This window comes from Phyllosticta capitalensis, assembly GCF_038381095.1.
Source record: "Phyllosticta capitalensis strain CBS 128856 chromosome Unknown BKA78scaffold_13, whole genome shotgun sequence".
Classification (NCBI taxonomy): domain Eukaryota; kingdom Fungi; phylum Ascomycota; class Dothideomycetes; order Botryosphaeriales; family Phyllostictaceae; genus Phyllosticta; species Phyllosticta capitalensis.
In genome coordinates, this window is record NW_027117451.1 from 1,302,011 (window position 1) to 1,321,753 (window position 19,743).

The 19,743-nt window shown below is 57.9% G+C and overlaps 8 protein-coding genes across 8 annotated transcripts; 1 reads left to right on the forward strand and 7 right to left on the reverse strand.

Moving 5' to 3' along the window:
• Positions 1 to 280: 280 nt before the first annotated feature.
• BKA78DRAFT_259657 (cytochrome c/c1 heme-lyase) lies at positions 281 to 1,115 on the reverse strand (the record flags this gene model as incomplete). The annotated part of the gene is made up of 2 exons (XM_066885391.1): positions 281 to 557; positions 607 to 1,115. 2 exons carry the CDS (start codon positions 1,113 to 1,115, stop codon positions 281 to 283), a joined length of 786 nt encoding a protein of 261 aa, XP_066738861.1.
• Positions 1,116 to 1,374: 259 nt separating this feature from the next.
• BKA78DRAFT_357746 (diphosphomevalonate decarboxylase-like protein) lies at positions 1,375 to 2,619 on the forward strand (the record flags this gene model as incomplete). Its single annotated transcript, XM_066892270.1, has 2 exons — positions 1,375 to 1,436; positions 1,491 to 2,619. 2 exons carry the CDS (start codon positions 1,375 to 1,377, stop codon positions 2,617 to 2,619), a joined length of 1,191 nt encoding a protein of 396 aa, XP_066738862.1.
• A 2,265-nt stretch (positions 2,620 to 4,884) lies between these two features.
• On the reverse strand, positions 4,885 to 7,465 carry BKA78DRAFT_328570 (uncharacterized protein). The gene is given in 2 exon segments (XM_066889607.1): positions 4,885 to 5,042; positions 5,061 to 7,465. 2 exon segments carry the CDS (start codon positions 7,061 to 7,063, stop codon positions 4,931 to 4,933), a joined length of 2,115 nt encoding a protein of 704 aa, XP_066738863.1. The 5' UTR covers positions 7,064 to 7,465; the 3' UTR covers positions 4,885 to 4,930.
• A 1,078-nt stretch (positions 7,466 to 8,543) lies between these two features.
• Positions 8,544 to 9,991, reverse strand: BKA78DRAFT_259430 (Anp1-domain-containing protein; the record flags this gene model as incomplete). Its single annotated transcript, XM_066885374.1, has 4 exons — positions 8,544 to 8,692; positions 8,781 to 8,915; positions 8,976 to 9,742; positions 9,819 to 9,991. The coding sequence occupies 4 exons, from the start codon at positions 9,989 to 9,991 to the stop codon at positions 8,544 to 8,546; spliced, it is 1,224 nt and encodes a 407-aa protein (XP_066738864.1).
• A 1,619-nt stretch (positions 9,992 to 11,610) lies between these two features.
• BKA78DRAFT_357749 (uncharacterized protein) lies at positions 11,611 to 12,696 on the reverse strand (the record flags this gene model as incomplete). The annotated part of the gene is made up of 1 exon (XM_066892271.1): positions 11,611 to 12,696. One exon carries the CDS (start codon positions 12,694 to 12,696, stop codon positions 11,611 to 11,613), a length of 1,086 nt encoding a protein of 361 aa, XP_066738865.1.
• A 199-nt stretch (positions 12,697 to 12,895) lies between these two features.
• On the reverse strand, positions 12,896 to 13,966 carry BKA78DRAFT_65557 (uncharacterized protein). The gene has a single exon (XM_066893532.1). The coding sequence runs from the start codon at positions 13,869 to 13,871 to the stop codon at positions 13,095 to 13,097; it is 777 nt and encodes a 258-aa protein (XP_066738866.1). The 5' UTR covers positions 13,872 to 13,966; the 3' UTR covers positions 12,896 to 13,094.
• A 530-nt stretch (positions 13,967 to 14,496) lies between these two features.
• Positions 14,497 to 15,794, reverse strand: BKA78DRAFT_300612 (uncharacterized protein; the record flags this gene model as incomplete). Its single annotated transcript, XM_066887226.1, has 3 exons — positions 14,497 to 14,782; positions 14,833 to 15,673; positions 15,743 to 15,794. The coding sequence occupies 3 exons, from the start codon at positions 15,792 to 15,794 to the stop codon at positions 14,497 to 14,499; spliced, it is 1,179 nt and encodes a 392-aa protein (XP_066738867.1).
• A 337-nt stretch (positions 15,795 to 16,131) lies between these two features.
• BKA78DRAFT_328577 (uncharacterized protein) lies at positions 16,132 to 17,288 on the reverse strand. The gene has a single exon (XM_066889608.1). It carries the CDS (start codon positions 16,964 to 16,966, stop codon positions 16,484 to 16,486), a length of 483 nt encoding a protein of 160 aa, XP_066738868.1. The 5' UTR covers positions 16,967 to 17,288; the 3' UTR covers positions 16,132 to 16,483.
• Between the last annotated feature and the right edge of the window lie 2,455 nt (positions 17,289 to 19,743).

The window sequence follows — 19,743 nt, forward strand, 5'->3', positions numbered from 1 at the left end:
ACATGATGCTGGAATGTCAAAAGGCTGGAAGATGCAAGAAGACATTTGTGAACAGAAAGTGAGCTTTGATAAATAAAAGAAATGAACTTTGACTTCGTATATTGAAACACGGCATGGGACGCAAATAAGTCCTCACCAGGTCTGTGGAGCAACTCGTTTCCAACGTCTCATGTTCCCAGATAACTCCAACATGCCAGAGCGGAGGTGTCCCTTCTCTTATCAAGACAGCCAGCCCAGTGACGCCCCGCCAAACGCCAGTCATATGCAAGTATTACCTCTTCTACATCCCCCAGAATCTCATCATGCGCGTCTTGACAGCTTCCCAGCTGTTCAGCTTGGGACGCACGTCGAGGTAAAAGTTGAGACTCTTGCCGGGCTTGCCCTCGTCCTTGCCCGAGTAAAAGTCAATGACGTACTCGACTTGGGTTCCGCAGCGGTCGACGATCCAGTCGTGGCGGTCAAAGGGCGCCTGGTAGCCGAGGAGGGTGTTGAGGCGAGCTCTTGGGGTCAGTTTTTGCGAGTTGCCGCTGAAAGAGACGAGCTTGGGGCCACCGCAGCTATACCGAGTCAGAACTACATTAAAAAAAATGACAAGTTACCACGTACGCATCTGAACCCCTTCCAGCCTCCCACTGCTTAATCTCCTTCCATGCGCGCTCGTTGACGGCGTTGTGGATGGGTACGATTGAGTGCAGGTCCTCGGCTTTTGGATCGAAACTCTTCCTCTTCATGGCGTTGAAGAACATCTCCTCGGACGGGTATATCCAGTTTCCACTCGACTTGTCCGTGCCGGATTCCTGCTCGTTGTTTGCCGGACCGCCAGCAGCTTTGGCTTCGGGGAACGAGCGCGGTATCGTCGAGACCTCTCTCTCGGTGCTCAAGCCCAATGCTCCGAGCACCTTGGACCCCGGTTTCGACGTCACGCTCTGGTCCATCTTGGACGAATCGCATCCTGGGTCAGCGGGTTTGGCGGGAGCGGTTGGTGCAGCGGGCACTGGATGCGGCGGTTGGTCGGGGTGCTGCTGCGAGGAGCCAGCGGCTTTGGCTTTGGCCATCCATGCCTCGCGGCTCTTGTGGTCTACCGGACACACTTGGGCATCGCCGTCGGCACCCATGGCGGTTGAGATTGTTGTTGTTGGATCAATGGGAGAGCGGACAAAAAAATCGCAATGACACAATGGATGCGGAAATAAGCAGCGGCGCCAAGCTTTGGCCAAAGCGAGATCCTGGACGCCAGGGTCCCGCCGCCTGCGAGCTGCGAGGAGCCGTTGGATTGATTGACCCCTCGACATAATTATTGCCCGACTGTCAGCTCCAATTCAACCTCAACACCAACGCCTCTTCCACCTCTCGCCCTACATCAATTCAATCGCAATGGCTGACACAACCGTCTACCGGGCGAGCACGACCGCTCCGGTCAACATTGCCGTCATCAAGTACGCCGAATCCCTTTGAACGAACCACAATGGCTAACTCTTCGGTCCCTCTAGGTACTGGGGAAAGCGGGATCCCAAGCTCAACCTGCCCACCAACTCGTCCCTCTCCGTCACCCTCTCGCAATCTGACCTGCGCACACACACGACGGCGTCCTGCAGCGGCGCCTACACCGGCCCAGACACGCTGCTCCTCAACGGCGCTCCGCAAGACGTCTCGGGCGCCCGCACGCAAGCCTGCTTCCGCGAGCTGCGGGCTCTGCGCAGCGCACTCGAAGCCAGCGACGCCGCGCTCCCCAAGCTGTCAACCTTTCCTCTGCGCATCGCCTCGGAGAACAACTTTCCCACGGCGGCCGGCCTGGCCAGCAGCGCGGCGGGCTTCGCGGCTCTGGTGCGCGCCATCGCCGACCTCTACGCGCTGCCGGCGTCGGCGACCGAGCTGTCGCGCATCGCGCGCCAGGGGTCAGGGTCGGCATGCCGGTCGCTCTTCGGCGGGTACGTGGGCTGGGAGAAGGGGGCAGCGGCCGACGGCTCCGACAGCCTTGCCTACCAAGTCGCGCCCGCGGCCCACTGGCCGCAGATGCGGGCCGTGATTCTGGTCGTCAGCGCGGCCAAGAAGGGCGTCAGCAGCACGACGGGCATGCAGGCGACGGTGGCCACGTCGAGCCTGTTTCCGGCCCGCGCAAACGAGACGGTGCCGCGCCGCATGCGCGAGATGGAGGATGCCGTCCGCAGCAGGGACTTTGAGGCGTTTGGAAAGGTCACCATGAAGGACAGCAACAGCTTCCACGCCACGTGCCTCGACACGGAGCCGCCCATCTTCTACATGAACGACGTGTCGCGCGCCGCGGTGCGCGCTGTCGAGTGCATCAACGAGGCCGCTGGCAAGACGATAGCCGCCTACACCTTTGACGCCGGCCCCAACGCCGTTGTCTACTACCTGGAGGAGCACGAGCAGCAAGTCGCGGGCGTCTTCAAGGCGCTGCTGGGCGACAAGGACGGCTGGGCTGGCAGCCGCGGCGCCGCGGTGCAGGACAACACCGACGGTGTGGCCAAGGTGGACGAGAAGGCGGCCGCGGCGCTCAAGGACGGCGTCAGCAGGGTCATTTTGACGGGCGTTGGCGAGGGCCCCATCAGCGTCGACGACCATCTGATTGATGCCCAGGGCGAGATTGTCAAGGCATGACCGGGACCGAAAAACAAAAAGACGCAATCTTGATGTCGTAGTTTTGGCGTAGCGGAGGACATTTCTCTTCCTCATCTTTCTCAATATCCCCTAAAAATGGTTATAATTGGCGCTTTTACCCATTCTCATACACAAATAACGCAGCAGAAGCAATTTGTGGGACACGACAGAGACGGCTGGCTGGCGCTTTTGCGGAAAAAAATCCAAAACAAGAAGACAGGCTGTTATATTCAACACATATCGACTCGGCTCGATTCGATTCATCTCGAAAAGACTCAAGTAGGCACTTCAAAGTCATGGTGAAAACTAAAATCCATTCAATAATCTGTGTCGCTTCCACTCATGACATCAACCCGTGGCACCCAATAGTTAAGTGAGTGAGTCGACCATAGGTGTCGAACGTGCCCATGGCGTTCATTAGAAGCTTGACACTCTTTCAAGACGGTCTCAATGCGATGCACACCATTGTTTAACGACGCTGCTTCAGCTCTGTGACGGATGTTGCTGAATGAAATACATCAACACCCCCTGAGCAACCCCTGAACCAAGGAAGGTGAAAAAACGACGTCGAAGGTCCCCACGCGCAACACACAAAAGTAATCGACCATGATGAGGATGTACAACGCTGGCCAAAGAGTCCAGCAGGTCCAATAAGTCCACTGCTTGGCCCGGAGTGAAAGCCAGAGCCTGATGTCGTAGCTCCCAGAACCCGCACCTCCACATCTTTTATACCAGCAGAAGTAATTCGCACGCCATCACATGCCTTGCCAATCGCAGCATAAGATGCACAAGACTACGAGGGCACGCGCGCAAGACAGATCGGTACAGTCAGGCAGCAGTCAAATTACACGTCACATGCAGAAGTGCTCAGCTGCCACTCACTCTATCACCCTCCTTTCGCTCCAACAACTGCCTATAAAAACCTCACTCTTACCTTCCACACCTCTCCCCGTCAACACAAGGACTCCGCGTATCTGCATGAATCAAGATGCTCGGAAAAAGTACTTGGTCCTGGTTTCGTTCGAAATCGAAGACTGGATGACTGCCTTCTGGCGGCCAAGCCGCCCCCTTCATTCACGAGTTTAATCTTTCAGTCGTCTGTCAAAGCAGCACTCGACAACGCCGCTCTCTACCATCACGTCCCGTCGTCTCTGCAACGCTGCTGAGAGCCAATGCGCGTCACCGCGTTAGACAACACACCACACCCACCTCGGCACCCAACCCTCAGCACCAAAAACAACCAAACAACCAACCAACCGTCTCCCGCAACCCACCGCCACCACATTGCCCACCCACCCACCCACGCAGACCCTCCATTCTCCAAAAACTCCATGTAGAAAGAACGCGAAGCGTCCAAGCACACACACTCAGACTCGACGTTTTCCTCCGCCTGTATACGTGCTGTAGACCGCAGCCATTGTGTCACTCATGTTACTGCGAGTTGCGACGACGAGCCAGCTGGTCCAGGGGTATTATGAAGCAGTCGGTATAGTTGTAGTTGTAGTTGTGTAAGGAGCTGCTAGCTGGTGCTGGGGCGGCTGAGCCGAGTTGAGTCGAGTCGGGCGACGGCGAGTGACGGCGAGGAGTCATGTTGAGCCAGCCAGCCAGCCAGCCAGCCGAGTTGAGAAATCTGTTTCTGGGCCGAGCCTCTTGTGGAGGACATACATGTATGTAGTTGGCTGGTCGTGCGTCCTGCTGAAGAGGAGAGGAGAGGAGAGGAGAGGAGAGGAGAGGAGAGGAGAGGAGCTGGGTGAGGTGACTGACTGACCGGGCACGACTAAAGAGAGAGCGGGAGAGGGAGAGAGAGAAAGAGAGAGAGAGAGAGAGAGAGAGAGAGAGAGAGAGAGAGAGAGAGAGAGAGAGAGAGAGAGAGAGAGAGAGAGAGAGAGAGAGAGAGAGAGAGAGAGAGAGAGAGAGAGAGAGGGAGAGAGAGAAAGAGATATAGAGAGAGAAGGTGGGTCAAGCTTGGCATGCAAGCACTCGATTTGCCAACAACCTATGCAATCCTCCGCTACAGCGGTCTATTGCGTTTCAATCCCCAAGATACATATGTAGCGTAGTAGCCACCACACCGGGCGGCAGACGGCGCCTCCTCCCCTCCCCCCCTGACCTAATGCCTATTCCACGCCATTCAAACCACCACCACCCACGCAGGACAAACCCAAACGCAAACCACAGCAACATTCCATCCCGTCTCGCTCGTGAAAAGATGAGTTCAGCCCAGCCCAGCCCAGCTCCTCCCTCTCCCTCCCCTTCAGCCCGCCCCACTGGACCACTCCATGCCTCTTTCATTTCTTAAGTACGCCCCAACTCACCCGCCCTTCTCAGCCACATCCCCTTCCCCACCCCCATTCCCATCAGCAGGAGGCGGCACAGACTGCTGTCCCTGGCCGCCGTCATCAGGCGAGCCGTCTGCGTCGGCATCTGCATCTGCATCCGCATCCGCGTCCGCATCCGCATCCGCGTCCGCATCCGCATCCGCATCCTCGTCTTCTGCTGCGGCGCCATTTGCGTTGGTGTTTGCCGGAGAAGCGTCGGGAGGGGCTGCTGATGAAGTGCCAGCGGATGGAGGCGGAGGGGGAGCGTCCGGCATGGCGGTATCGGCGGCGGATGCGGAGGCCGAGGAAGTAGGAGCTGTAGGAGCGGTTGTAGATGCTGAAGGGGTCGGCGGCGGGATCGAGGGCGGTTGTTTGTTTTGCTGTTGGTGCTGTTGAGCGGATTGTGTCGGTGGTTGCTGCGCTGCTTGAGCCGTCGAAGACGCAGCGGGCGCACCAGGGAGACTGGCAGGATTCTGCTGCTGCTGCTGTTGCTTGACTTCGTTACCACCGCCACCATCATCGCCAGCACCATCGACCTGCGGAATCGACGACGACGCCTCCCCCCTCGCCTCGGCCTCCCTGCGCAGCCGCTCCCTCCTGATGCCCTCGGCAACCGCAACCTCGGCCTCCTCCTTCTCCAGCAGCTTGCGCAGGTCGAGCATCTTGTGGATCTTGTTGACCAGGCCGTCAAAGGCGTCGCAGACATTGGCCGTAGGAAGACAAATGAGCTCGGGGATGCCCAGCTCGGCCAGCGCCGCCTGGATCTTTTGCGTCTGGATCGTGCTCTTTGCCGTGCGCAGCTTGAGCAGCCGGTCGGATTTGAACGTGACGCCCGACGAGAGCCGGTCGTGGTGCGTCACGCCCAGCCGCGACATGGCGCGCGGCGTCAGCTGCCGCGGCGGCTGGCTCTGCTGCGCCGTCGTCTGCTGTGTCGACGTGAGCGACGCGCGCTTGTTGCCGCCGGCAGCATTTGCCGCGCTGGATATGGAGTCGCGCTGCGCGGCGTTGGCTGCCTGCGGCGTCTGCTGGCCATTTTGCGCCTGGTTCATTTCGTTGACCAGAGCCAGGCGGCCGTTGCGCTTGCTGGAGCGGCTCTGCTGCAGCAGCTGGTTGAAGAGCGAGGTCAGGGCTGCGCTGGATTGGAACTGCGCCGCCGACGTGTTGCCCTGCGATTGAGGAGCCGACAGGCGTTGGCGCACCTCTTCGCGCTCGGCGGCCAGCTTTTCGTAGTTTGTGTTGATGCGCTGCAGCTCGGCCAGCAGGTACTGCTCCTCGCGAATCTCGTCGGCCGAGCGCTCGAGCAGCGCGGCCGCAACCTTTTTGCGCTGCTTCTCGCGGTCCGGATCGAATTTGGTCAAAATCTCGTGCAGGTGGAACTCGGCGTTTGTCATGGACGCAATGGGCGTCTTGAGCTCCATCAGCTTTGCGCTGATTTGATAATACCTCGCCTTCATGTCCTCCATCGTCCTCGGTTTCGCCTGCACAGCGGGTGGTGCCGTGGAGCCATCCTCTGGCTTGACATCCGGCTGCTTGGGCTGGTATTCGTAGCGGTCCGCAATCACAGCCCAGCGGTGATAGTAATCCTTGACCGTCTCGACCAAGTAGTCCGTCTCTTCCTTGGTCCAATCGTCGCTCCTCAGGTGCGCTTCGTACGTCTCCTCATCATATTCGGGGCCCTCGGGTTGGATGTTGAACTTGGAAAACTCGTAGCTCGTCTCGAGGAGCGGATCCGCGTCTGGAGCAGGCGCAGCATCCGCATCACCATTATTTTCCATGGCGACATCACCATTGGCATCTCTCGCGGCGCCCATCCCGTCCGGCTGCATGCGCCGCCAATGCCTCAAAACCAACCCATCATCGCGCGCCGGGTTCGTAAACGGCCGCATCACCCACCTCGCCGCGGGGCCCTTGTTGGCGCCCCATCGCCGCTTGGGCTGGTAGCTTTTGCCCGCCTCAACGACCGACACGGGCGGCGCGCGCTCGCCGTAGAGCGCCTGCACCTCGCGATTGATGCCCGTCACGCGCTTGCTGTTGGCCATCTTTTGCTTCTTGGCGGGCGGCAGTTTAGGCAGCGCTTCCCCGGGCTGCAGGCCCATGAGGTCGCGCGCGTCGTTCATGGATGCCATTGCGAGTCGGTTCCGGGTCGAGTATTATGGGTTCGTAGGAGTCCAAGTTGAGCGCGGCAGGTCGACGACAGCAGAATCTCGGCGCAGGCGATCAGATCAGAGCATCCGACCGTATCTCGCTCGCTCGCAGCGCAAGCCGAGTAACGAGGAATGACTGCGTCGCGGTCGTCGCGGCGGCAGCGGCGGTGGTGGTGAAGAGTAGCGTAGCGCAGCGAAGCGTCACGTAGTGTCCCGGTCTCGAGTGCTCGATGCGACGAATACGGTGAATGGGGAGTGGACCGATAATCAGGCGCGTGGAGTGTCGAGCGGAGTGTCGAGGAGGTGAAATTCGCGGAGGGCGGGGCGGAAGAATGGGAATGGGAAAGTTGATGACAGAGGTCTGGTGCGGCGAGCGGAGCGAGGTGAGGTCCAACGGAGGCGCGCCGGAGCTCTCGCGTATTCGTATAACCTAGCACTATCACATCACGTGTGGACAACACCACCTCCCACAACAACCAAACACTTCAAAACCCAATCCACCATCTACAGATTTCATAGTCCCACTCAGACTCAGCAGCTTCAATGACGAGGTAGTTCAGCAGATGGACCATCGGACCCCATTACCATTCAATCTCAATCTCAATCGCAACTTATAGGAAGAGAGGAGCCATCTAATTCAATCGCCTACTTCAATTCGCTGACTTCGCTGACTTCGCTCGCTTGCTGCTCGCTTCTCGTCCCTGAGGTACCGACATACCAACATAGCTACCGACAAAGCCTGCCTGCCTGCCAATCGCCCATACGTCACTCCATCTGCCTCCCTCCCTCCCTTCCCACCAACATCACCACTTTTCTCCTCTGCCACGGGCTCCTCCCCATTCCCCCCACTAAACACCACCTGCCATTCCATTACGGCAACCTCTCCCATCGTGCATAAATCAATCAATCAATCCACATGCCTCTAAAAGCGAAAACAAGAGCGCGCGCGCGTGGCCTATTTGGGGTGGGTGGGGTGGGGGGTTGGGGGAAAGTTTGCGGTCATGAGTATGGAAAACAGGGCAATCCATCTACTTGGATGTGCAAAAGACACCGCGCGACAACGAGAAGAATCTCTCACAAAAAGGAAGTATACAGAAAAAGAAACGCGAACAGGAAGGGGAAGTGGTAGGATGGGTGAGGGGTCTTGCGTTTAGCCGTCCACCTACCAGCCAGCTCCCCTCCCTTCCCTCCCTTCCCCATCCACGAGCAAAACACGACCACACGAGGCCTGTCTGTGTGTGGTGCCGCGTAGACTCGACCACCATCACCACACCACCACCAGGCCAAAAGGAAAAGCGGGCGGCGGGGGTTGCGAAACGACGTGAAATGCGAGAAAAAGGTGACGAGTTAAGCATACGGGCAAAAAGATGAAAAAAGAGGCCCCATATCGAAAAAAAAAAGAAACAGCAACATCATCTCGAGAGCGCAAAAAAACCCAACACCAACAACACGAAAAAAAAAATCAAGCATTGCCCGGCTTCTCCTCCGTATCAATATGCCAGACGACGTAGTTGGGCAGCCCGTAAACGCCGTACCCCGCGCGGCGGGCCATTTTGGCGAAGCCCTCCGTTTCGGCTTGGTTTTCGAATGCGTAGCAAGGGAAGTTTATGCCTGCGCGTTGAATGATGCGTGTTAGCTTCTTGATCGTTTGATATCCTCTCACTCTGTGCCACCACGGGAGAGAAAGAGAGAATCTTACCTGACCGATGCACATCCGCCTTGACCATGATGTTGACGCCGCCAATGCCGTCAAGCTCAATCTCTTCGTCCTTGTTTTCGCGCCAGTCGCCCATGCGTGCCATGTACGTGCGATCCGTCTTGTATTCCTTGTAACCTGCATCGTCTAGTTAGCCTTCCGCATCCTCTCAAACTCCACGACGATCCAAGAACCCACCTTCTGCCAGCACCACGTCCCTGTCCAAGCTGGCCGACAGCTTCCTGCCCGTGTCCGACTCGACCCACGAATTGTAGTCGAAGCGGCCCTCAATATCGACCATCTTGCCGTCCTTTTCGCGGTAGCGGTGGAACCAAATGTTGGGCACCAGAATGTCGCGGTCGTGGGCGACCATGTCCTCGATGATCTTCTTGGGGCTGTCGACAATGTCCACGTCGCGCCAGTAGACCCACGAGTGCTCGGGCTTGAGCGCCGCCGAGAGCAGGTAGTTGCGCGCGCGGCCCATGGTCTTTCGCCGCGGCCCCTGCGCCGCAAAGCTGTGCCTGTACTCGACGTCCTGGCTCGTCTCGACGCCCAGGTCCTTTTCGACAATCATGGTGCTGCGGAACGCCACCGCCTCGTTCTTCTGGACGCGCTCGAGTTCCTTGGACAAGACCGCCAGCGTGTCGTCCGTCGTGTCCGAAATGAGAAAGGCGAGGTCGATCAGGTGGTGCGGGTAGGTGAGCTGCGACAAGAGGTCAAAGTGCTGGTTGATGTAAGGAGCGGCGTCGCGGAGCGGAGTCAAGATGAGGACACGTTCTTCATTCTGCATCGCCTTGGGCGTCGACTTGACCGGATTCAGGTCGACGTGTTGTATCGTCGTCGAGTTGACCTGGACGGGGTTGTGGTGGTTGAATAGGACGGGTGTTTGGAGATGTGCCATCCACTTTTCCCGCTCGTTCGCCGTCATCTCCATGGGCGACTTTGCGGGTCCCCAGCAGACGAATCTAATCAGCAGCCGTCAGTCGAATGCCCTCCAGTTTGGCGTCTTGGGATGGGCAAGCTCCCCCTGATGTAGCTTACCTCTGCATCTCTCCAGCAGTATCGCTCAAGCCCCTCCATAATAAGATGACTATTCCCGCTATTGCGACGAAGAGCAAAAAGCGCGTGCGTGTGAGGAAGTGTATGACGGCTCTATAGGGCGGCAATCTGGACCTGGCCGCCTTCCAGTTTACTCCGCCCTTTGGGAGAAGCATGTTGGGCGACGACAGCGCGACGTGTGGTTGTGCTCGAGCTGACGGGGAGGGACTCGCAGCTCGAAGCGCGTGCAGCGACTAGAGGAGGACTCGACGGGAGCCAGACGAAACGAGCGTGGGGGGCGCAGATGTAGGTGGGTGGCTGTTCGGGGTAGCAGGCGGAGGCTGGCAGAGAGGATATGTATGGCGATGTCAACCTGACCTGACAGAGGCGACTTGGCGCAGCTGATGCAAGCGATCGAGTCCCTGAGGCCTGGCGAGAAGGACTCCCGCGGGGCGGTGGAGGACCGAGGAGGACAAATCGACTGGGCCAAGCTGTTGGGAAGCTCCAAAGCAGGTGGGAAAATTGTAGCGGGCAGTGAACGCGCTATGGATGACGGGCGGAGCAGAAGATGATGGCTGCGGAGGAGACCAACGGCGCCCGGTCTCGACTGATTTGGGAAGTCACGTGTCTATATACAGCATCCCAGCGCGAGCCATGCTCTGCCACGCCTCACTGCTAGCCATTCCAGAGCACTCGGCAGACAATGCACATGTTTTGTCCAAAGTCGAAACATTGATTCCGCTGAGCCTGTCGAAACCGCGCGACCTTACAGGCGGCTGTCGCATCAATGCAACCCGGAGAAACTTGGGGGAACGCTCTTCTCCACAACCGGGAGGTCAGTCAGCCAAGATAAACGGCCCCTAGTGGTCGATCTTTGGTCTAGTCCGCTCTTCGTATAGACACTCGGCAGAAGTGGTCACGATTTTGGAAAACAGGCATACAGTTGAACCGCTGAATTACATTACCGCCCAGAGAGCTATGTATCGCTATCCTATCCATTGTCATCATCGTCGTCGTCGTCAAGATCGCTAGGTACCGAACCATAGTAGGGGTAGTACACCGATCCGTTTTTCCAACAGCCATGTCGCTCAAACACATCGAGAAAGAGAGGAGGCAAAATCCCCCCTGAAAACAGACAAACAAACTCGCTACAAGGCAGGAAAGGGACCACAAGATAAAAAGAGGAGCCGTGCAAACCAAACATCTGAATGCCCCCCACTGACAAATGCACACCCGAAACATCGCTTGGTTTGATGAAGCGAGGGACAGAGGTGTGGCCCCTGGTCCACTCACGCACCACCATCTCCACCGGCGCGGCTGGCTGGCTCTCTCGCAAGGCTGGGCCTAAGCGAGGGACAACCGAACAACGACGACAACCGACAACAACAACGACGACGACAGACCGTGACATCCTCAGCTGCGAAGCTGATCCGTGTTTTTTCTTTGGTGGTGCTCAATGGATATCCCGCTGAGGGAGCCAATCTAGACGAGCGCGGCAAGCCCAAAAAAACAGAAGGCGAGAGAAAGCAGACGAGAAAGGACATGAGGGATATAAGTATACTGATACACCAACCGCAAACTCCAAAAGACAGACTTTTTTGACTTCCCGGGGCCGTGACATGAGGGACAAATTGGCAGATGAAGCAAAAGCAAGAAAGCAAGGAAGCAAGCGCAGTGTTTTTGGTTGCAAGAAAGCTGAGCCGTGACGATGATGCTGAGCGTGAAGAACGGAGAAAAAGGGACAGAAGAAGCCGTCGAGGTATCAAGCATGACAAAAAAGGACGAAAAGCCGCTCTCACAGAGCGTACTGGCGCGGACTACCATACGTCGAGTCCTCGGGGCTCTGCGGCGAGGGATACCTCGAGGAGCCGGGCTCCTCAGCCTCCTCCTCGGCATGCAGCTTGGCCATAAAGTCGGCGACCTCGTCGTCCTCGCGCTGCAAAATGTCGCGGAGGACATCGGAGCGCTCGGCGGCCAGAAACTCCTGGTCGCGCATGAAGGCGTAGTCGTCGGGGGTGCGGGCGTCGTGGGGCTTGCGGGCAACGGCGACCAGACTGCGAATGACTTCGTCGAGCTCGAGCAGCTTGAGGTCCGTCTCGCGGCCCTCGTCGTTGGTGCGGCGGAGCGTCTCGATCTTCTTGCCCTTGAGCCCGCTCTTGTTCTGGTTGTTTTGGTTCAGGTCGACGGCCGCCGCCCACCCCCGCGTCGTCTGCCGGATCTCGAGCCGCTTCGTCTCCACCTTGAGCGCGCGCCGTGATCCGCGCTCGCGCGCCGCCTTGTTGAGCTTCTTGACGTCCGTTGCCGCCTCTTGCCGCGTCTCGGAGGATTTCTTGCTCCGCGTCTCCTTGGCCGTCCGCTTGCGCGCCGACGGATGCGTCGCCGTCGTCGTCGTCGAGGACCGGCGGGATGGTGGGTTGGAGTTGTCAGAGCGGGAGCCGATGGAGCTGCGACCTATGCCGCTGTCCCTGCGGGACATGGGAGTGTTGTAGCGGACAGAGTCATCGTAGCCGTTGGAGGAGAACGAAGAGTCGAGGTTGCGGGGAGCCGCTTGAAACGGATGTGTGAACTTGATGGCGCCACAGCTGGAGCATTCGGGCTGGGTCGACCACTGAAGGGCTCCACACCTAGAGCATGCCTCTTGAGCCTCACTGTAGGAGGGGTGGATGGCGGTGGCGGATGGAGTAAGGGGTTGCGAGGAGAAGCGTGCTGGATCAGGAAAGGCCGGACGGGAGTTGTTAAAAGGAGGGTTGATGTGGTCCCTTGAGCCCAGGTCCAGGTCGCGAATGGGAGGAAGAATGTTCTCGATTGGTGGCAGGCTCACCGCCGCAGGTACCCGAGCGGCCTGCTGGCCAGTGGGATAGGCTGTCGAACGTATGACCATTGTGGTGGTGAGGGGGGACAGCAGAGAAGACGGGACGAGACTAGTGTACGAAGGAGGAGTGGTTTGGTTGCAATGGCGTCCCAACGGGAGAGTAGTGTGGTAGTAGAGAGTTGTGTGTAGAAAGTGTTGACTGAAGGACAGAGGGACAAGGAGAAGAAGAGAGGGTTTTTATCAAGAGAGGATAGCTACATTGACATGGGTAGGCTCAAGGAAAGGCAAAGAAAGACGAAGCGAAGTCCAAGCCGCATCATCTGGCCAGAGATGCGCCATCCACGCAGCATCAGGGTTGCAGTGGGGAAAGGCAGCCGGCCAAATGAGCGACAGCATGCTGCCAGGCGGGCTGTATACGGCAACCGGGGATGTAACTGCGAATTGCAGACGACGGTGGTCAGTGGGGGTCACGCCAAAACGATTGGCAGCTCTTGCAATGGAGCGAGAGAGCCCTTGCTCCGACACAGAGCGCCCTCTTGTGACATGAAACAGGGCCGTGAGTGACTTTCTGCCTTTGGGACGCCCTCATGCACAACATGATCTGCCCGCATCCCCGTTATGGGTCGGCGGCGGCGGCTTGACGAATGGACATCAAATGAAAGTTGGGTGGACTCACCGCTCAATCGTGATACCATGGCACAAATGATGTGTGCTGCATGGATGTGCGTTAAACGGTCGAGCAGATTGGGGAGAGGGACTGGGGGTCCTGTCTGGTCCGCAGCGGCAAGCGGAGCCCGAAATCTGATCACAAAAGCAGATTGGAAAAAAATACGAGCAATCGTGACAATCATCTCATCTTGCTCTCCACTGTCTGTAGCCGGGCTCCTGGTCAGCGGTCGAACCGGATCGAGCTTCGGGTATCGGGTCGCGCTGCATGTCATGCTGGAAAGAGGTTGGAGCTGCCTCTGCGTGAGCCTCTCGACCACCCGGCACGCCGCCCAGAAGAGCCAAACGAGGCGCCGTCCTGATCGATACCGAGATCCAGATGCGGAGCGGGACAGGTCTCGAGCGCAGCCCGCTTTCAAAGTGACAGGTTGCACGCCTGCCGTACCACCAGCGATCCAAAAGCCGTTCTGGTCCATCGACAGCTGATCCACAGCAGCCCGTACGTACCTAGTCCATCGCGGGCGAGGGATGAAAATCCCGGGGGCATGTGCGCGCGCCCACCATCCTTGTCGGCACATCCAGATCAGCAGGCGAACGTCAGGGGAAAAGCCAATCTTCGCTCACTGGCGGGCTTCCGGAATAAACAAACATCCAGAACTGACGGTGAGCAAAGGAGAGATGAAAAAGAAAAAAGAAAAAAAAATATTTCTGGGTCCAAAACAAAAAATTGAGAAATTGACACATCACGGGCTCCTCTTTCGTCTCTCCTCACGCACAAGGCCTTTGTGTAACAATGCGCACAAGATGATATTTGGACCACGAAGGAGAAGTAAACAAAGCTCTCTTCTGAATCAAATCCTCATTACCGCCAAAACCACCATGCAATAAAAAAAAAAGCAAAAGCACACCACTGTCAAAGCTTCGTGCTTCAATAGAATTGGAGAACGTAAGATTCGCTAAAACACGGATTAAGCCCTGAACCCAAAACCCCTTCGTCCCCATTGCTCAACTGCCTTTGGTATATCCCCATAAGTACACGCGCAAGCACGCCACTCATTGCCCCGTCCCGAAATCAGCTAGCTAGCCCGGTGACCGCGTGCAACCGCAACGTTCCATGATGCTGCCAAGAACGTTTTGAGTATTAAGTTCGTCTATGCAAGCAGAAAAGAGAAAACGCCTTCGCCTCGTTCATACGTCGGGCCCTTAGTACATGCCAACCATGGCAGCAAGGACACCGGCAAGACCGAGGTAGGGGCCAACCTCCATGCGGCCAGCAGCGCCAGTCTTGGAGGCAGACGAGCCAGAGGTACCGCTGGGGGTAGTGCCAGCGCCACCGGGGTTGGACTGGCTACCAGCGCAGGTGAACTTGCCCTGGATGACGTTGCTAGAGCCGGACAGGGACTTGAAGTGCGAGCAAGTCGAGTCAATGTTCTCGGACGACTGGATGTTGAAGGCACCCTTGACGGTCTCGAGGTTGGCAAGGGTAACGCTGTTCATGGTTAGCGCCAACATCAGATATCAAAAGTGGGGAAAACGTACCTGGAGAGGTTGCCAGAGAAGTCGAGAGCACCACCGACAGACTTGAGGGCGGGGAAGCTGACGTTGGCAAGGTTGGGGTTGTCGGCGATCTGGAAACCACCGCCAATCTTCTCAACGGCGTCGAGGGAGATGTTGGCAAGGTTGCCGTTGCCGACAAAGGAGAGCGAGCCACCAATGTCAGTGAGGTTGGCAGCCTCGTAGCTCTTGATCTTGTCGCCGTAGAAGCCAAGGGAGCCGTTGATGGAGGCGAGCGAAGGAGTGGAAATGGTCGAGACGTTGCGGAACGTCATGTTGTAGGCCCACTCGAGGTTGGGGAACGAAGCGCTCAGGTTGTCACCGTTGGCCGAGAGCGTCAGGGCCTGGGTGATGGACGAGAACTGCACGGTAATGTCCTTGAGGTAGTTGTTGTTGGCGATGAAGAAGTTGTCAACCTCCTTGAGGTTGATGCCGTCAAGAGAGCTGAGGAAAGTGTTTTGGATGTTGACAGTGTTGGCCTCGGTGACACCCTTGCTGAAGCTCAAGCCCGAGAGCGCAGGAAGACCGGACCAGTTGATCTCGTCGACCTTGGTGAGCTCGGGGAAGTTGAGGGTGCTCAGAATGGTCAAGTCGGACAGCTCGAACTTCTGGATGGACTGGAGGCTGTCGGCCGACAGCGAAGTCAGACCGGTAGCATTGTTGACGTAGAGGGTGCCCGTAATCTCCTGGATGCCATCGAGCGAGATGTCACCAGTCGCGCCGGTAGCAATGGCGATGGAACCGGAGTAGGTGGTGCACGAGGACAGGCCCGTGGCGTCAGCGGTCGAGGCAATGGTGGTAGTGCCGTCGGTGCTGCAAGAAGCGGCTGTTTGGTTTCAAAGTCAGCGACCGGCAAGTTTCAATGGGCTCATTCAGGGGAATGGGTTTCGCATACCGGAAGCGCACGCGGCGGCCGCGAGGACGGGAAGAGCGTACTTGGCGAACATGATGGTCGTCGAGTTGGAGGAGAGCGGGTGTCAGGAATCTGCGGGCGGACGGGGCTGGAGTCAGTCTCTTTCAATGGAGGCGTGGAGCGGGTGGAGTAACGCACGGAGAGCTTGTTGCTGCTGACGACGACGCCCGGGAATAAATGGGGATGCGGGTGAGAAAGAGATGTTGTGGTTCAGATGAGCGAGCGGCAAGAAGTGGGAGAGGAGGTAAACGAGAGAAATAGGCCTGGGACTGGGGGGCCAGCGGTGAGTTTGGCAGGAACTGCTGGATTGGATTGCGACGGAGAAGCCAGGCAGGCAGGGCGGGAGGGAACCAAGGTGTTTTGATCAAGGACGGCGGGCAAGAAGGAGGCGGGAAAATTAGGGGAACCTGCAGCCGGGCAGGGCATGGGGGCACTGAGCAATGTGGCCCGGGCGACGCATCAAGCCACTCCACTCGACACCACTCGCGCATTCCCAGGCTGTCACCACTGCTGCCACTTGCCATCACCATCATGTGCTATGGTTGTTGACCGAGTTGCAGCTGCAGTTCCTCATCATACCTGCCAACCACCTCCGTCGTGGTTGCGATGCGCCAACTATGCAATCTTGCAAACACCACCACCACCGACTCGCTATTATTACGAGGCCTTCAACGCACGCCCCTATCCCAAAAAGACTCCAGAGAAGCTGCTAGCACGACGCCGCTACCGGGAGGGCTGCATCATTGACCAATGACCATTGAGGGCATCGTATCCACCGCCAGGGCATCCAGGCGCGAGTGGGGGAACAGCCATCCTTCGCCTGCCGCTGCTCCTACTGGTGCAATCCTCTCTTGAGGTCTGCCGCTGCCTGCCATGCCGTCTGCACACTGCTCTCCTTAGCCAAAGTCTACGAGCAGAAATGCTCGACGCGATTCGACGATGATCAGAAAAAATCAAACAGACATGACGGTGTGATTCTCGCCAATTCGCGTGCCGTGAAACGCGCAGCCGGGGGCGATGGCTCCATTGCACTGGCAGACTGGCTGCGCCTAATTTCGGTTTGGCCGCCCCGTTGCTTGACCAGTGTCTATCTGCTGCACCATCCTCATCTCCGCCAGACCCATCTCCAGTGCGGGCAGACAGGGAGCGACAGTGGCATATCTTCGGTGTAGGAGAGTGCGACGAGGCGCCGTCACCGTCGAGCATTCTTTGGCCCTTCTGGCTCGCAACGGCGCGCTCCCAGGACCCGTCGCCTGGGTCAGTGCTGTCATCGGGCTGGTGTCGGGCTGGGGAGGTTGGGCGTCGAGAGGCGTGCCGGTTGGTCGTCACTCGTCGTTCTTTTCTTTTTGCAGCCAGCTGTCAGGGTGGTCGTCGTGGCCGTTGACGACGTTGGCAGTTGATGGACAGACGAGACAGGCCCTGGGTACCGTTCACGATAGCAAGCCCCAAAAGGGTCTAGCGTCGTCGGCCACAGGAGTCCCGCCCGAGGCCCGTAAACTCTGGCCGGCCTCTACCTTGTCCGCCTCCCACTCCTATTCCTCCATCCATGCCGCTGTCAGCCACTCCGATTCTGCTGTTGGTCGTGTAGCCGCCGCGAGCTCGTCAATTTCCATGTTCATCGTCGCGGGAGCCACCGAGGCCAAGCTTTGCTCCAAACCTGGAATTCCCAATATTCGACCATGACGTTTTCTTGCAACTCTCTGTCTCGGACTTATGCTTCCGTATACGCCAGACCAAGCACGGGCTCTGCTGGCAGTGGGCAGGCACAGACGCTGGGCTTCTCCTATGAGAGAGCCACACCCAGATGATCCTGCGTCGAGTAAGCAGGACGCGTTTCACGTCGAAAACACATCAGCATTGCTGCTCATGCAAGGTCGTCAGGAAACCTGCATCAAATCAAGCCAAGCCTTATCATTGACCACTCAGCCGTTGGCTGCCCGCCTTGATTTTCCGCGCGCTGCTGGGCCTGTCGACTCTCTCAGCAACAAAGCAACCTCCCCCTTTCTGGCCTCCCTTTGCCACTGCGCTTGTATACGGAAGTTGGAGCACCGGTCCCAAAAATCCAATCAGCGCACTGCCACAAGTCTCGGAAGCCACGAATTCACACCTCCCCTCTGCGGTTGTCTCCGGCACATCATGGTCCTTGCGAGTCCACCGGCACTTGCTGAAGGCTTGTTTTTGGCACGGAGCCGAGTCCTTGCCCGGCCCATGCACCCTCTCACACTCTCGACCTCGCTCTCATGCCTGTCACGGTGATGCTGCCAGCTGATCTTTCGATAGTCTGTCTCGCCAACTGGCCCGTCTCATGACGGCCAGATCTTTGGACGAGTGGAGTCCATGTCGACGATGCCGTGTTCGATCGTAAAGCTCATGAATATAGTCGTGTTGGCCCATCAATGGCCTCGTACAACCATCAAAATCTGCATCTCACAGACTATCAAAACACGACCTTGAGAGGCTAAAGCTCAGATCCTTGTCGGCGGTGCCGCCGTATTCCTTACCATCTCTGATTCCAGGTTCTCGGGTTGTCGAGCCTCGGGGGGGTCGCACAGGGCCAATTGCACTCAATTTGCCACGGCCGTTTCTGTGCCACAGCTTCCTGACTAAGAGAGCCTGCCTCTGGCCTTGTCCGTGAGAGTCTGTCCTGTCGGCATCCCGAGCCGCCAGACGAGGCCAGCTCACCAGACCGTTGTCGGTCCTTGCCTCGCAATCCTGGGACTGCCTGCAGGGCATCTATCTGACACCAAACTGGCCAAATGGTCTGCTTCTTGCTGCTGTTTTGTTTACCGCTGGCCGGCGCTGCAAGTTTAATGATCCCATCTCACCTACATCGCAGACCTTGAGCCGCCATCCCAGATCCCCGACCCCCCAAAAACGCCACTTCCATCAGGGGCTCATCGAGCAACTCGAGTCGCACCGCAGCCAAGCTCTTGTCAATGTCTACAGAGCAAGACTCTTTGCCTCGATGATGCAGAATTGCGAAAGCGACGAGAGCCGCAGGAGTGCGACACCGGCTGCACAACTTGTGCCTCCGTAGCCACTTTGCCGCCTCCATCAAGGCCAGCTCGCGCCAGACTCGTTCAGTCCACCATCGTCTCGCCCTCTGCGGCTCGACATCAGCCCACGACCAGGCTGGCCCTGCGCCAGGCAAGATTTGCCGTGCTCGTTGTGTGAGAACCGGTGGCAGCTTGGCCGCTGGTGCTACGCGACAACCTGCGCTCAAGTACCGTTTTGTACTGTCATAAGTCGACGACGCATCATGGCCGTCGGCTGCGAAGTTTGCTTGGCTACGAGTGTCGAAGACGAGGTGTCACGGTGGGTGTGGTTAAACCTGGGACTGGACGACGACAACCACCCCCATTACGCCATATCCGTCCTTGTCTCGATCCCGGCGGCTCGTCGCTTATCCTGTGCCCCCTTCCACTTCTATTTTCTGTCACATTTCACATTCCTTTGGTCCAAGCCATGATGGTGTGGCGCGTCGACCGGACCGGCTGGCTGCTTTGCCATCCATGCCAGAACGAGCGTTCGCTCAGCGCGCCGGCACGCACGCACGCACGAAGCAATCAGCCAGCCTGGACTGGGCTTCTCGTCATTCAAAATCCGGAAGCGAGAAAAAGCATCCAACAACAGCCCTTCCAATTGACGTGCATACAGACAGGCCTACAGATGGACAGGAGCATGCGGCAACCGCTCGTCCAACCGCTTGCACTACCGCTCCTCGAGCCGCAGCGACCCTGGCCCCTCATTACCGTTTCAACTGCCCTGCAGCGAGCGTCGTGATCGCGATGGGCGTGTGTGCGCCTGCTCCTGCTTTGGCTTGCTTGCGCTCTGCTGTCTCTGTCCGTCTCTCTGTTTGCTTGCTTGCTGCGTAAGTGTTGTACTCCCAGGCGCGGCTCCTGCACCTGTCACCGTTTCCGTAGACGTACTGCTCGTCAACCAGGTCGACGGCCATGTCTCCCCTCTCTCTCCGTTGCGTTGCG